The following is a 14,457-nucleotide window of genomic DNA, read 5'->3' on the forward strand; positions in this document are numbered from 1 at the left end:
AGCAGAGGTTTAGGATGCTTGAAAGATGTCTTCTGTGAAGAAGAAATTTCATATATATATAATGTTTTACAAAAATATTTAACATATTTCATAATGAGAAAAATGTACACAAGTTAGAAGGCAATGTATTAAATTATAATAGAGTTACTTGGCAATACACTTCAAAATAGAAAACTGAGAAGGTGAAATTTTTAGCTAGTGATGGAAAATCCTATTCAAGCTTCATCACTCAAGGGATAGACAGAATATCCCCAAAAGGCTTGTGTTGAATCCTTCTTGTAGGTGAGAAACGCAAATAGCCTTCAGCAATTTTCACAGAAGGTCTTTAATCAAACTGTCAGTTTTGTGGCTCCTGTTTCTTCTTCCATTGCTTTTAGTGCTAATTATGAGACTATAATACTGAATGTGTGTCTGTAGCTTACAGCAAACTATCCAGAGAGAAACTGTGACAAGCAGCAACTGCTTTTCTTTTTCTCTTTTTTCTTTTCTCATATTTTTTTCCTCTCTTTCTGTGATTCAGAGAACTGACTATAGGGTAGATCCATGTTTTTTCACACTGGCCTCCAGACACATACAAATTATCCTGCAATAGTTTGATAACATGAAAACAGGATACCTGGTTCATAGAAATGTAGAAATGGTGCTGAAACATAAGGATACCCTTGGTTTTCTGATTCTTTGGAGTGAAATGAGTGGGTTTGCCCCTTTTCTGAGAAAACAGACATTCATTGAAACAGGAGAGATTCTGACTTGATATAAGGTAATTTTTTTTCACCTTTATGACACTCCAACGTTGAACAGGCTGCCCAGAGAGGTGGTGTATTTCTTTACCTCTGAAGGTTTTCAAGACACTCCTGGATAAATCCCTGGTTGGCCTGGGCCAGGTTATGCTAGTCTCATTTTTACAGTGAAGTGGGGCAGCTAGAGGTGCAGAGATTTATGTAAACTCTTCCTCTACTTTACTTTGAGTTTTGCCAGCAACTAAGAAGACTATCCATTGCAAACAAGTATTATTTTATAGATATCTTAACAAAGATATCTGAATAAGTGAAGCTAATAGAAGCTGTAGACTCTTTAGTATTTGAGACAAAAAAACCAAACAAGTTTATCAATGTGTGGCAAACTTGTCCACCATCTCTCCTACTGTCCTGTCTCCAACAGTGGCAGTAAGTCAATATACATCAGCAAGAAAGAATGGGATAAGCATGTTTGATACTTTACTAGCTTCTAACTATTTTCAGCTTGGGTTGCTTCATGAACTAGATATGGTTTCTGGGCATGAGTGTTTGTATGACAACTACAAACTGCAGGAATCTCCATCAAACTGTAAATAATTAATTGGAAGAATGATAAAGACTAAAAGTAATAACTCTGTCATTGTTGAAATCTTCTGCAGTGGTGTATACTTCTTATTTGTTTACTCTTTCATTATAGCCATCACCTCTTCTGGGAGTTAGTCTTGAAGAATAACTCTCATTTTAATTAATCCATAACTGTCTAGTTGAAATCATGTCTCATTTGAAAATACTCCTTATACTGCAGGATGACATATAACAGGCTGTTCTTAGACCTGTCAGAAGTACTTGGATTAACCAGGGAGCACTGTGCCAAGACAAGTCACAAGTGGCTTGTTGAAGTTCTGTCCAGCTTGGGAAAGCTTCACTGATTGTGTCCCATGTAAAGTCAACCTGAGAGTATTGACAACATTTCTTAGAATCTTTAGAAGCTCTAGAAAATTAATGCTGTTTTGCAAACGTCATTCCCTCAGCTCCCTCTCTCCTCCACCTCCAAATTCAGGATGATTTCCTTCATTTTGGGACTTGTATCCACTAATAACTAATGTGAACATGAGCTAACCCAGTGAGGATAGCAATCTTTCTTATAGGTATGTCATTCAGCTTGGGATAGTCTGTTTGTAGATCTTTGTCAAAAGTATTCTTAAATAAAAATAATAACAAAATAACATCAGTGAGCAAATGGTAACTGAAAGCTTGGTTGCAAACATGTCTCCAAGGCCATGTAGAGATTATTCAGTGAAATGGTCCTGTTTTACAAGTAGCACAAATATTGACAAGATTTTATTTTCTTTATTTTTAAAAAAATGCTCGTAGTATGGAAAGCTATTTTCTGTATTTAAAATAGCTGTTTAATTTTGCAAGAGTTGCTCAGAAGAAAAAACAGATAACTCTTCGGATTAAGCAATGGCTTAATCAAATTGAAGACATTTTAAGGATGATGGCATAGAAGGCTTAGTAATTATAAAAGCAATGCTGATATGTTAAGCAAAAGTGAACTTTCTGAGAAACAGTGGTAAATGCATCTGCTCAAGGATGCTGAGAATTTGGAGAATTATTCTGCGGATATATTTCTATATCTTTTATTTAGAAAGATTTAGCCTTGCTTTTGCTGTGGAATATTGTTCAGTGAAGGAAGGTCCTACAGTTAATGTAATGCTGCTGGAGTAAGCTTTTTCAGCTTGAATATGTAATTTGGAAATGAGCAGTGACTTGCAAACCTAAAGGAATGCTGTAGTGATTATCTTGAGTATGTTACCTGCAAGAACTAAATGACTGATTATATAAGTATCTGCTGATCTTTTAATATCCAAGACTGTGGATATCATAGAGTATAACATCAGTACTGCTGCTTCTGAGCACTACAATCAGCCCTTGGAGCAATAGAAATGAAATTCTTTATCAGCTCTTAGAGTTTCTCCCTTTGTGTATTTTGTTTTGACCCTGAATGTATTTAATGATATGGACATCTGTTTGCTAAAAATCTCATTAATCTCACTGTCCTATTTCAGCCAATCGAGATTGCCTAATGGAATAATTAAAGGAAGAACACTGCCTTTACAAATAAACCAAAAAGTGGTCATATCAGTGCTACACCCTCAAACTTATTTTTGCTGTTTGTAGCTAAGACTGATTTTGTAGGGTTTTCATGGAAAAAAATTCAGAGTCTGGTTTTACTCATTCTTTCTGGTCTTGACCAGACAGTGACAGTTTATACACAGTTGCCAACTGAATTAGACAAACCGTATGTACTCCCGCCACCTTCCTGGCTGTGGGTGGCAGCGTACAGGAACAGAACTGGCTACTTTCGCTGCTCAGCATCCCTCAACAGAGCAGATCCAAAAGATCCAACTCGACTGCAGAGCTGTTTTGCTAGTCAACAACTACTGCACCCCACCCACATTCCTAACTAGCAGATGGTGAGGCAAGCCTGTAGAACATGGTGAGGGATTTCACTATATCTCTTAAAAGTAAATAGATATTTGAAAATTCTATTTAAAAATCTAAATTACAGAATTAATTAGCCTCAAAAGCATAGCATCATATAAATATAGGATTTTATATTCTCTGTAAAACATTCATAGTCACCTTAGATAAATGTTATTTCAGTAAAGTGCTTCTTAAGCATGAGACAGTATTTATTTAAGGTATTGGTCATCCTAATGGTCTAAATATCAGAGACTTCTGACTAAAGACATTTGTTCTGGAATAAAAGATCAACTAGTACTCTACTGCAAGTTCTTTTGACTTAAAAAAAAAAAAATGATTAGATATGGATTTAGAACAGGAAGTCTTTCAGCATGAATAAGCAGACTAAATGACTTCATCAACATCCAGCTATCATGCATTTGTGTGAAACCACGCTAAAACTACTACCTTGTTGTCACTGTATTCATTCTGTGATTTCTAAATCGTAGTAGTAACAAATGAATTTTTCTGGGTCACCAGCCCCACAGACTCCTGTTTGCTCTGGACATCAGGCTAGGTTCTTCCCTGCTGTTCATGAATACAAGATTCTGCAGGCCAGATCATGGTTGCTTCTGTTTCTCTCTTGACTGTATTCAACTTATTCTTTCTGTGATTGCTATGTGACTTCTTGCATAGGTACCTAGGTATGGCTCAAATAATCTCTAGTTTGGGATTTTAATATTATTTAATCATTTACAAATAATATTTTATAACTAAATCTCTGTATGCATGAAAATTATCACTAGAATGAAGGGCTGTGAAATTCAAGTCAGATTAATTTTTCTGAATAGAAGCACGCTTAGAACTTTATTAAAACCGGTACTTTGCCTTAATGAGATCACCATCTATATGATAAGTTGCAATATTCATGTTTGCTCTAGTAGGCACATTTAATACATAAAAATGAAATTTTGACAAGGTCATCTAGTGAATTAGTGTCACAGTGAGGAATGAAGACAGTCTGATTACAGAAATGGTATTATATTATGTTCAACATCCTATATACCCCTCTAAGTAATAGCAGCAGCAAAATTCAAGGAAAATTGCTGATTTGGTTTCATCCAGGAATTTATATCTTGCTTGATCAATTTTATCAGAAATGTGTGATCTGTCAGTCTCTCTCACTTCTCACACTCTGACTTCTGTTGTGACTTTCTGTTCTGTTAAGATAACTTAATTTCTCTTCAGCATAACAGTTTATCTAATGGACCTCAGGCCATTTATTTAAAAAATCTGTTTTCTGCCTATCAGCAGCACACCTTCAACCAATATACTTTATCCAGACTGCATCATTAATTGAATGTACACAGTACTTCTCAGCTCTGAAATAAGGCATTTTACCAAAGATATCAGTAGTATAATCATGAAGTTGATCTAATGGTTCCAAATTCAAAGCTGAAAGGAAAAGGAAAACAAGTAGGTTTTCAAGTTGATTTTACAGATGAAAGGAGTCAAGAATTTTTTTGTATCTCTGAATAATTACAGAGAGAACATGCTAAGCGGAAGAAAACTCCACACTATGTGATATGATCTTTACTTACTGCTAAGTCTTGAACTCCAGCATCAGAATGTCCCTACTAATGTAAACTATTATCATCCAGGTTTATGAAAAGTGCTCAGGAAATTAAGAGAAGTGAAGTCTGCTTTGTATGGAGTGAAAACCTGAAATTACTGCCTTCTTCCTTTTGCTTTAAATGGATCTACAATGTTTTTTTATTATTGTCATTTGGCTGGTTGTTGAGTGTCCATGTGAAATCCTCACAGAGAATGCATTACAGTAGTTTTAAGACTATGAAAATTATATTACAAGTAAAGTATTTACCCACATTAATAGTGAAATCATATCCATTAGCATTCTAAATACACGACTCTTATTCAAATCTTTCTGATATCTGAATTACAAGAGGATGTAACGTATTTATTTGTTGTCCGGTCCATTACATTGAAATATCATCATTGTAAACAAGTTATGAATGCTGTAGTTCATTTGTATCCTTTAAGTCCAAAGACATTGTAACATGAAATGAGTGGAAAGGACAAGCGAACAACATACGAACCACTAGTGTTGTGAGAAGAACTGCAGTAGAAGTGGAAAAGCTATTAATTGCACTTTCACTTAAAGAATTTGGCTGGTAAAGGAAATAAATGCGACCTTTTGAATGTAATTGTATGTGCTCTGAAAATATGGTGTAGTAATTAACTAAATATTGGGTGTTTAAAAAAATAAGCCTGCTTCTAGGTGAATTAATTAAACACTTGTGAACTGCATTGCTTTTTACTTAGCCCTGAAGTCGTAAAGAGTGAGCCATACGGAGAGAAGGCTGATGTCTGGGCTGCGGGATGCATCCTTTATCAGATGGCAACTCTGAACCCACCGTTTTACAGCACAAATATGCTCTCCTTGGCAACAAAGGTATTTGGATTTGCCAGATCAACCTAGCAATTATTTCTGCATGTGTTCGCTAGATCCACGAGAATTTATGTTTGAGGTTATCGAAGCATAAACTCCTCTCTGGTCTGATGTGTGAATGAGTGCAAGGGTTTAACATTGTACAGATTACTATTTTGCCATACTAATTGCAAAAATTGCTTGTAAATGTTAGTATATTATTACCTCTCAGACTCGCATATTTCTGTCCTTGCATGTGGTGACAGGGACTTTAGATATTTAAAATTTCTTATGTACTATAATACTGGATTTTCCATAGCATTGAGTATTACACCTTTAGGATGAGATCACAACTAAAAAATGTTTCCCTTATTCAGATATTGTAGCCCTTTGATCTAGAGTGATTATGTACATTAATGTGGATACCTGATTTGAAGTGACATTCTGCATTGCAAGATGTGTTCTAAGTTGTTTTGCAAGTTAGAGCTGATGATGTAATCAAGGAACAATACTTATCATATGGGATCTTCAAATAAATATTGGAATATTTTTCTTCATTTAACTGTAATTTTTTTTTATTTTTTTTTTTTTTTTTTTGCAGATAGTAGGGGCTCTGTATGAACCTGTGCCAGAAGGACTGTACTCTGAAAAAGTTTCATTTACCATTAAGAGGTGATTACTCATCTAGTTTTGTATGGACATCCTGCAGAAAAGTTGTTTTGTTTGTATGTTTCCAGGAGTGGTAATGTGACTGTTCGCTGACTGTAGCAACTGCCAGTATTTGTCTCTGAATGTGAAATATCTTCTGATTTAAAGAATGGAGGTATCTCCTTGCCCTGCTAATACCACACGCAGTATAGTTGCATGCATGCAACTGGAAAACCCATGCCAGTATAGTCAGCACAATTATCCAGCCAGTATAGACTTTATGCTCAGTACTGAAGTTTAATACCAGTTTGCAGTTGATTCCCTATGCATTGATTTTTTTTTTTTCTCCCATGAAAATACAGCATTTTGAGTGATTTTCAGGGGTGTTTATGGGCAAGGAAGTAACTCTGTTGCAATGTGTTATTTATAGGTCACTGTAAGGCCACAGTCATAGTTTTCTGTGTTTATTTGGCTGATAGAAATGTTTCCCACTACCTTCTAGTCCTGTTAGCAGGATAGCAGAGAGAACAAAGCAAAGGTTACACCATAATGGAGGAAAAGATGAGCCTGTGTTTGTTCCATTCGCTCACCACATATTTCTCTTAGCTATGGATACATCTTCCTAGTGATAATGTAATGTGTAAAGCAAAGTATAGAGAGTGAATTAGTGCACTTCTATGAGATTTAGCTCCCTTGATTTTTCCATTTTAGAAAAACATCACTTAGCACAAAAGATGCTTTTACTTTCCATCTCTAAAAAGCACTTTACTGTACAGAGAGTGTAACTTTTTATACATTTTATACTAGATTTTATTGTACAAAAAGGTTTCTGTATTTAAGGACATTGACAAGGTCCTGGTCATGACAACAATGTAGAGGATAGGAGCTAATAGAAATAACGTTTATGCTTAAGAGGTCTTGAAATGAATTTTAATATTTCAAATATGTACAGATATGTATAGTTAGAATAACTGCCTTTATTAATTCATCGCTTGCTATTTAAGAATAATATAGTAATGTCAGGTGCATCCAGAAAATATCTTCCAGTCACATCATATTACTACTGGTATCTATTACATTCTCCTATAAATCTTGAACACATCTTTATCAGTGACTTAAAGTTATGTGAGTATCTGGCCCTCTGTATTTTCCTTCTTTTAGTTCCTGATAATGATGGCAAACTCTGTAATAGGAAGCTTTTCTGGCGTTTTCAAGGCCAGCTATTGAGTTATTTATGATTGTAGATATTGTGGCTGTATTAAACAGGTTCACTGAATGTCTCATATCATCATGAGGCTGGCTACTATGGAAGCTAACTGGTTTAAATACATGATTAAATGGGTATTTGCATGAAAATATTAAAATTAAATTTTCCCATAACGTGAGAGTTTTTCTGCTTATTTTAATAGCAGTGGGAAGCATATTCTTTTAATGTTGATTCCCTTATTATGGGTTAATCTTCAAATGAAATATTATGTTTAGGCTTTGGCTTAGGCTTTGTGAGATATTTAAAAATAATAAAGAACATTAAAGATAAGCAGTAATAATGAGATTTTACTTATAATACAGATGAGGAAACATTAACAGAAATGAAGTTCTTCTTTCCAGATGACTGAAGCACAACACATATTCAAAGCTGAATGTCATAAATAGAAAAAATAATTTATTGATAATGATTAGAAAAAACATTGAAAGCTTCACATTGCAACTGTAAATTTGCATTTAGTGTTATCATCATCATTCAGTATTGTTATTATTAAAATACAGTTTTATTGGATTAGGCTACTAAAGAAAGTTTTGGACTCATAATAATCAAAGTCCTTCGGAGTTCAACATCAGTCTACTCAATGTTTAGTCATAAATAAATAGATGCATGGGAAATGGATTTAGGACTTATCAGAAATCTTTTCCAGCTCACATTGTTATTGTAAATTTTAACCAATTTCATTGGTCCAATGGATTAGATTATTGGATTAAAATAAGAAATGTTCTATTTGATTTTTTCCTAAGGGTGAAAAGCTTGCGTCTGTTTAAAGTAAATATAAAATTTTGAGTCAGACAGATTAACAAAGTTATGAAAATTAATGAGATGAATCAGTGGATTTGAGCAAATTTAAACAGAAAAATATTAAAGTCAAGAAGTTTAAGTACTATAAAACCTGTTCAAAACTGCTACTTTACATGGCAGTTATGTTTATTTAGAAAGTACTGTTGTAGGAAGTAGTAAAATGATTCTGTGACACTTTCTTTAGGGAAGGGTGTTGGGTTAAGTGTATCTGTGTGCTAGCTGGTCAGTAGTATTCTTCAGGGAAGTCATAGTATATTATCAGGTTCACTGGAGTTAACAGATTTAAGACCCTTTATAGTGCATGCAGAATGGTCCCTATCGACTCTCATGTCCTATACTACCTACAAAATATTCAGAGGATTTAAAAATAGATCTAATAGAATATTATTACTGTTACTAAACAGCTACCTAGAGTGCCTGAAGCAAGAACCATAGAACTGTAGAGTAATTTAGGTTGGAAGGGACCCCAGAGGTCATCTAGTCCGTTTGCTCAAAGCAGATACAATTAGATCTGGTTGCTCACCGCTCAGGGTCTTGTCTGAGTTCTGAATATCTTGAAGGATGGAGATTCTACAACTTCTCTGGGACCTCTTCAGTGCTTGTCTGCCTTTGTGATTAAAAGTAGTAGTGGTAATAATAATCCTTATATCTAATTAGACATTCCTGTGTTCTAACTTGAGCCTGTTGTCTCTTGCCCTATCACTGTGCCCCTCTGAGAAGGATCTGGCTCCGTATTTTCTATACCCTACCATTATGTAGATAGCAACCAGATCTCTGTGTAGGTGGCACAGGTCCCTCCGAGAACAGCCCTTCCCCGTGTATCAACTAATCCCTGCAATTTGGTGTTCACAAACCTTTTGAGAATGCACTCCATCCCATCATCTAGGTCATTAATAAAGACATTAAACAGTACTGTACCAATATCAGTCCCTGGAGGATGCTACTTCTAGCCACCAGCTGGACTTTGTACTGCTGATGACATCTCTTTGAGCCAGGAAGTTCAGCCAATTATCTACCTGTCTTATAGTCCTGTGGATACTGTGGGATATTGTGTCAAAGGCCTTGCTAAAATAAAGCTACCTACAACATATACTGCTCTACCCTAGACCACAGAGCCAGTAATCTCATCATAGAGAGCAATCAGGCTAGTCAAGTATGACTGCTGTTTGGTAAATCTGTTTGGCTGTTCCCATTCACATTCTTGTCCTTCGTGTGCTTGAAAATTACTTCCAGGGGAATTTGTTCTGTTATTTTCCCAGGGACTTAGGTGAAGCTGACTGGCTAGTAGCTTCCTGGATCCTCCCTTTTGCTCTTCTTGGGCACACATGTGATGTTCAACTTTTTCCAGGCTACAGCAACCTCCCTCTGATCTTTTCAGGCATGATATATAGTGGCATTGGCCAGTTTCATCAACACCCTCAGGCTCATCTCATCTGGTCCTATGGACTTGTGTGTGTTCAGTTGGCTTAAATGCTTTCTCACTATATTTTCTGCTGTGTGGTAATGCTTAATGCACGTGGATTCTACAGATGGGCTCAAAGATTTGGAACATTTAAGGCCAAAGTTTCCCAGTGAAAATGGAAGCAAAAAAGGGATTGAATGCTCCAGCCTTTTCCATGTCCTTTGTCACTGGGTTACATAGTGGGTCCACATTTTCCTTAGCCTTTCTCTTGTTGTCAATGTACTTATAGATGGCCTTTATTCTCCCTTGCACATCCATTGCTAGTCTGAACTCCAGATAAGCTTCAGCTTTTCCTAACTCCTGTGTAGCCCATTGCTGCTTCCTACATGCAGGAGTGGGCTGTTCCTGCACCTGGAGGTGTCCCTGAAGATTAGCAAGCTTTCCCATGCTTTCCATTTACATTCCAGGGCAGTCTTCTGTGAGATTCTACCAGAAAGACCCTTAAACAGGCTGAATTCTGCTCTCCTGAAGTCCTGTGTTGTAACCATACAGTCTTTCTCACTCATCTCAGGATTCTGAACTCCACACTTTGATGGCTGCTGTAGCTGAGGCTGCCCTCAGTCTTCATACCCCTCTCTGGCCAGCACAGCTTGATAAATTCCAATGGAGGAATGCCGTGGTAGTAAACAGGTTTTTAGAAAGAAGTAGTTGGCTTTCATCAGAGAATGTTTTTTCTGTAGATGTTTGACTCCTGATGCAGAGGCACGTCCAGACATAGTGGAGGTCAGCTCACTGCTGTCCGATGTGATGATGAAATACCTGGATGTTTTATCCACCTCTCATCTCATGTTGGAGAAGAAACTGGATCGGGAGAGGAGACGAACCCAGAGGTACTTCATGGAGGCTAATCGAAATGCAGTAACCCAGCATCATCAGCTTTCCATTTTATCACAAGTAAGTAGATGTATTAGGCTTTATTTTTTCTTATCATTGTTTGCCAGATCTGAGAAAATAAGGTACAACAAAGCAGAAAATAAATCAAAGCAACCCATCCTTTTAGAACAATTTTCCGTGCAGGATCTCTATTTTTTCTTAACAAGGCATTCATTCATTTTTTGTGGACATGCTTATGCAGGAAAAATAATTATCTTAAAAACGTATATCACTCCATGTTGGAAAATTGGAGGTACTTGCAGTTTTGATAGAATCTGATAACGTTTAATTATTACTGCACACTTGTGAATGGTTTGTGAATAGGAGAATAAAGGCTTGCTAGGGTGGAACAAATGGGTAATCTTGTGTGTGAGTCACAAACAATGAAACCTAGAAAATGGAACTTACACAAATATAATTTTTAATTACAGATTGCTAAATAAAGAACAGTGATGTTGATAAGGTATTTGCTCATGCTTTCTTACTGTGTGATACAGTTCTGCAGAACTGCTTCTTAAAATTATGCCATTTGCTTCAGGCCGTGTTTTAAGAACCCTCCATGAAGGACATCAGTATGTTACATAATGAACCAAACTTGTATATGATCTCAAAGAATTTACATTAAAAATACAGGAACAATGCTTTTATGTAGTAAAAACTCACTGTGAAAATTATTGTTATGGTCATTGTGAAGCAAAGTTATAATTTATACAGCTACTCTTCTCTGTTCACCTATTATCTCTCTTAGTTTCTTTTTATTAGGGCTCAATAGTTTTCATTGAAGAACCTCTATGTAGGAAAAAGATTTTCAGGAACACGTGGTCCTGAACTCATAGATTTATTTTTTTAATATGTTTGTCTTCACCTTACTGGCCAAACCTAAGACTTGTAGAAATTGTTAACCATTTATTTTGAGTAGTTTTTTGACCTACCGGTCCAAGATCATTATTTGTATTACACGATTTCTTTTTTTCAAGAAAAAGAATGCCAAAAACTTCCAGAAATAATGTAACAAACCCCTGCCATTTGAAACATAAGAGGTACTGAGGTGAAAGAAAAATACTGAGTAGGATTTATAACTTAAAACAGTATGAGCAATTATTTTCCATGTTTTCTGAGTTTTCTTACCCTACACGTTTGAAAGCTTGTTGTATGTCATTATTTTTTTTCATGTCTTGATGTAGTTGTTTTCTTGCATAACTGTGGTGAATTTTGCGAAGAAAAAAAAAGTACTATGGATGGAAAACTGCTTGATTTGGGATTTCAATGCAATTATCCTGTCTGTGAGAGAAGAGTGCCCTATCCACACATTTGTAAGATATAATAGAAGTAATAGCTTTACATTGAAGTAAGACTACTTCTGTTTTGTATAAATCCTTGAAAAATATGCCTATCTACAAACCAATATTTTGGGGGGTTAATGGCTAGTCTTCTCAAGGAAGGAATACAGTAATTCTAGATCCACTCCAATGGATATTTTATTATGTATATTTAAAGACATGGGTACAGAACTCTACAGAAGCTATGGGGCATATGGCTCAGTAATGAGAAGTGGTAGACTTAATTGTGTGTCCTTGCTGTGAAAAATAACTCAGGCTAGGATCGTTTGAATTTCACAGAAGTGCTACAAGGAAACATGTTGTTTCCATGTTCTCAGTATTGTAGGAAAATTTTATGAAGTTGGAGGATTTCTAGTAAAGAGAATAATTATTCCTGAAAAGTTTGACTTCATTCTTTAGTTTGACAATATTCTGACTAAAAGTACTAGGAAGAATTTCAAGCAGCTGTTCCCAAAATAAAAATTCTGTGAGGTATGGACAACATAATTAATCTTAGTCAAGGCCTCAGCAATCCTACAGCCAGGTAATTTGTCATTTTCCCATGGTGTTACAGAATTCAGTGTTTCTGCCATGTAGTTCAATGTTTTGTTGAAGCCAGCTACCTTATACTTTTTTGTCTCTCTACTAAAATATATTTGTGGCCTCCTTTTTCATCCCAGTTGTGTCGTATTGTGAATGTTTCTGAAATAAAGAGTGTACGCTCTGTCCTGGTTGATCGAACTATACAGCATAGAACTTTTGGAGCCAGAGTGGAATCTGTTTTATAAGTAGTTTAAGACCAATATGGAAGCTGATAAGTAGGCAATTGAAAGGCAGGTCAGTAGATGATATTGGAGAAGGGTAGTTAGGTTGCTGACTTAACACAGGGTACAGAGGACCCAAACAAGTAATAATTATAGTAGTAATTATCTCTCACATAGTACCTTTCCTTTCAGCATGGTCAATAGTATAATTTCATGCTCTGGGTAGGAAATGGTGGAGAGGAAAAAGGCAGTTTGTATAAGGTCATCAAACAGGCCAGTGGCAAAGTTGAGTTTTCTGTATTCCAGGCCAAATCTGAGTCTCAAAACAGTGGGTGAATTAACTAATAATAGAAGTATTTTTTTAATATTTTCCTTTAAAGAGATGAGAGGATAGCCAAGGTGAGTTGTCTTCTGTCTAGATACGATTTTTAGCTGCAGGTCAACACTGGCCCTTCCAGACCTACATCTGCAGTTATCAAGATATTGCACTTCTGGTGGACAGAGACGTAGTCTGATTATTCTGCTTGCAGCCAGCGTGGTTACAGCCTGGACTAAGAAACCTACTTGTCTCTCTCTCTAGCAGAAGCAGTTCAACCATTTATTGGCTGGAAATAGTGAAAAAAGCTGTATAACAGTTTTTTCAGGCAGGACTACATCTAAACTAAAGAGCCTGGTGAGACCTGAAGTAGCTGATGCAGTTTCCTGTCTTCTCTCTGTAGCATAAACCTTTATAATCCACCTGTAGATATTAATAATTAAGAGTAGATTGTATTATGTCTTTTCCAGATTGGTTTAGAAACATGAATGGTGTACCTCAAGTCTTGAGAAACGTTGGGATTTCTTTGTATGTCCCTTGTACAACAAAGATCCTAATGTAAATAACTGTGAAGCATTTTGTAGGAATGCTTGTAAATAAAGACCATGCTACTGCTCCCGCTCTTCTTTATCCACAGGAATGGATTTTATTTATCCCAATCTTCTTCTTCATCCACAGGCATGTGTGGCCAAAGGGTAAGGGTTAAACATCATGGTTTAAGAATCCATTCTTTTGTAAGCACCCTGCAGGCTACTGGCAACTCTTGTAATTAAAAGGAGCCATCAATTTCCTCAGGGTTTTAAAAGAAGAAAGGCCAGGATCACAGATGCTATCTGAAAGGGAAAAAAACACAAAATGTTTAAACTGTGTTTTCACCAAGTCGTTTTCCCCCATCCTCAAGTTCTGCACTGTTGGCAATTGTTGTACTAATAATCATGTTAGTTTCTAAGCATTGCCACATGCATTACAAAGTAGTACTTAGTTAGTAATTTGATTTTAAGTCATCTTTTTTTTTTTTTGTTAACTCAGAAAAAGACGAAGATTGGATTAATCTTAATTTCATTTACCTTTTTCTTTGTGTATAGGTATATATTTTGCCCAATTTAGCCGATCAATGCGTGGAAGATTTTTTTTTTCCTTAAAACAACTGTGTGTGAATGCAGCAACTATTTTTCTATTATTTGAAGCAAAGAGTATATTTGATTTAAAAACACTTAGAATACAATGGCTTATTATGTTAGATTAGAATATTCAATTCTGTTTGTGTTCAAAATTGGTTATTAATTTTATGAAAAAACAAAAGGGTGATAGTGCCTGTCTGTGCACTGCTATATACAATTCCCACTGCTTTGGAA

At 35.9% G+C, this 14,457-nt stretch overlaps 1 protein-coding gene across 1 annotated transcript in view; it reads left to right on the plus strand.

Moving 5' to 3' along the window:
* The window catches only part of NEK10 (NIMA related kinase 10), a gene marked incomplete at its 5' end in the record, with an annotated part of 90,818 nt that overhangs the window by 39,423 nt on the left and 36,938 nt on the right, over nucleotides 1-14,457 (plus strand). Inside the window, 3 exons of the mRNA XM_082045870.1 lie at nucleotides 5,547-5,676; nucleotides 6,254-6,324; nucleotides 10,511-10,724. Coding sequence (XP_081901996.1) covers nucleotides 5,547-5,676; nucleotides 6,254-6,324; nucleotides 10,511-10,724 — 415 coding nt within the window. The remainder of the gene's footprint in view (nucleotides 1-5,546; nucleotides 5,677-6,253; nucleotides 6,325-10,510; nucleotides 10,725-14,457) is intronic.

Source organism: Streptopelia decaocto (assembly GCF_964273445.1).
Source record: "Streptopelia decaocto genome assembly, chromosome: 2".
NCBI lineage: Eukaryota > Metazoa > Chordata > Aves > Columbiformes > Columbidae > Streptopelia > Streptopelia decaocto.